This window comes from Mandrillus leucophaeus, unplaced genomic scaffold, assembly GCF_000951045.1.
Source record: "Mandrillus leucophaeus isolate KB7577 unplaced genomic scaffold, Mleu.le_1.0 Scaffold394, whole genome shotgun sequence".
Lineage (NCBI taxonomy): Eukaryota > Metazoa > Chordata > Mammalia > Primates > Cercopithecidae > Mandrillus > Mandrillus leucophaeus.
The window spans coordinates 150087-152446 of NW_012104187.1; the positions used below are offsets into that span (position 1 = coordinate 150087).

General features: G+C 44.8%; 1 protein-coding gene across 7 annotated transcripts in view; it reads right to left on the bottom strand.

Annotated features, from left to right (window-relative positions):
- KIAA1217 (KIAA1217 ortholog) overlaps window positions 1-2360 on the bottom strand; it is a 914794-nt gene that overhangs the window by 14974 nt on the left and 897460 nt on the right. For 4 of the 7 annotated variants that reach the window (XM_011991311.1, XM_011991312.1, XM_011991310.1 and 1 more), the window contains one exon: window positions 610-729. The exons of the other annotated variants lie outside the window; for them this stretch is intronic. In XM_011991311.1, the coding sequence (XP_011846701.1) occupies window positions 610-729 (120 nt within the window). The remainder of the gene's footprint in view (window positions 1-609; window positions 730-2360) is intronic. 7 annotated transcript variants of the gene reach the window in all.

Here is a 2360-nt window from a genome sequence, read left to right on the forward strand (position 1 = left end):
TTCTCCTGCCTCAGCCTCCCGAGTAGCTGAGTGTAGAGGTGACCACCTCTACACTCAGCTAATTTTTTGTATTTTAAGTAGAGATGGGGTTTCACCATGTTGGCCAGGTTGGTCTCGAACTCCTGACCTCAGGTGATCCACCCGCCTCGGCCTCCCAAAGTGCTGGGATTACAGGTGTGAGCCACTGCACCCGGCTGGTTTTTACCTAATTTTTTTTTAAACATAGATAGTTGTTTTTCTTTTTTGCCCAAAGGATGTTACAAATTAGAAAAACTACTAAATACTTGGTTGCTGTCTCTATATATTTCTTTCTAGAGTTGTTCTAGAAAGTACTGACAGGTGTATACTCTTTAGTTTGGGAAGATAGTGTCTAAATTCTGCATAGACTATTGTGTGCTGTGGGCTGGAACACAGTGTTTGCTCTGAAAACCTGAGCAAGATATCTCTGATTTTAACCTATACCTATGTCTCCATTAGTTTAAAAAAAAAAAAAAAAAGAGAGAGAAAAAAGACAGAGGGAACAAAGGTCGAGTACAAGAGCCGTGTTAGTGTCAGAGCAAGGAAGGAAGGACTCCCAACCGTGTGGCAAATGTGCAGTTGCCACGTTACCTTCTTCTCCTTGGGTGGCACCGTGGCGCCCGACCTAGTGTCTTTAACGTGACTGTCAGCCCGGGATGGCTCGGCATGACTGTTTGAATTTACGTCCATAAAGGAACACTTCTGGAATGCCTAAGGAATTAAAATACTGAGGTTAACAGGGATCCAAGGGTACTGAGGAGAACGGACGGAAACAGGCAGGAACAACTGGACGCTTGGGGACCCCAGCCCGGCTCCTGCGGGCAGGTTTAGGCCAGGGAGGCAGCACCCTGAAATCCTGCTCCCCACGTTCTCTCATGTTGACAAAGCTGGCTTGGAGGCTGAGCCTGGGGCAAAGGCTGCCTTCCTTTCTTGGGGAATGCAAAGATAAAATAGACACTACTCCCTTTTCTGCCTATCTGGGGTGAACCTAAATTGGTACTTAAGAGGGCTTCTTGCTTTCACCTTTAAAAAATGCTCAATATGTAAATAAATTAAAACAAAAAACTATCTTTCTTTTTTCTTCCTCCTCGTTTTTTTATGAGCTTTATTGAAATTATACAGCAAAAGCTCAGAAGACATTTTAAACCTTGAAGTCTTAGAATAAAAGTACTCTAAGCAATCCTTCTCTGAAATACGTACTACCGCGCTCCAGGGCGTTCTGAGGCTCATTGAGAATAAAGTGATGCTTTTAAGCAATGATGTCATTCCGAGTGGCCTAGGAGCTGCCTGCACCCTGGAGATTTGTGTCTGAAAACTGTAAGAGCCAACAGTTGGCTCTTGTGAATTTAAGTCAGGGAGGCCAGTTCTCAGACAAAGGGAGAAAGTACAGACATAGATGGTGTCTACAGGGCTAAAAACGAAGCCGACATGTGGGCAATGTCCTGATCATGAGAGGAGAGACTGGTAACTCAGGGACCCAAACTTATGGACATCAGTGGTTCTCAACCAGGCTATATACCACCCAGGTTAAAAAAAAAAATACTGTTGTTCTCAAATACTCTTGAGACCCCACTCAGAGAACACACAAATCAGAATCTCTGAGCTGTAGGAATTTTTTTTTTAAACTCCCAAAATAATTCTAATGTGCAGCTAGGATTAAAAACTATTTTTATTTATTTGTTTGTTTATTTATTTGAGGCAGAGTCTCGCCCCGTCGCCCAGGCTGGAGTGCAGTGGTGAGATCTCAGCTCACTGCAACCTCTGCTTCCTGGGTTCAAGCAATTCTCCTGCCTCAGCCTCCCAGGTAGCTGGGATGACAGGCACCCGCCACCATGCCTGGCTGATTTTTTGTAGTTTTTTTAGTAGAGACGGGGTTTCACCATGTTGGCCAGGCTGGTCTCAAACTGCTGACCTCAAGCGATCTGCCCATCTCAGCCTCCCAAAATGCTGGGATTGCAAGTGTGAGCCACTGTGCCTGGCGAAAGACCACGTATTTAAATGAATCAGCCTAAATAATTGCCTAGTGTTTTCTTTATGTCAAATGTTGTCATTTGGAGATATCTCTGCCGGCAGAAAGAATAATACACGTCCTCCTTCAGTAAACATTCCATCACTGGTCCTAAAATCTGAAGGTGGCTGATGAGGGACTTTCTCTGGCCTTTTTTTCCAGACTGTTTGCTCCCCTGTCTCTGCTACACCTGGCCTCCTTGCTGTTCCTTAGTCACACCAGTCCTAGCATGCCCTGGATGTGTTTGGTTTATCCGCTTACTTAGAGTGCTGCTTACAAATGCCAACTGCCATCTCCTTTGAGCTATTAGGCCCTCGATTTCAGAGCCTGTTTT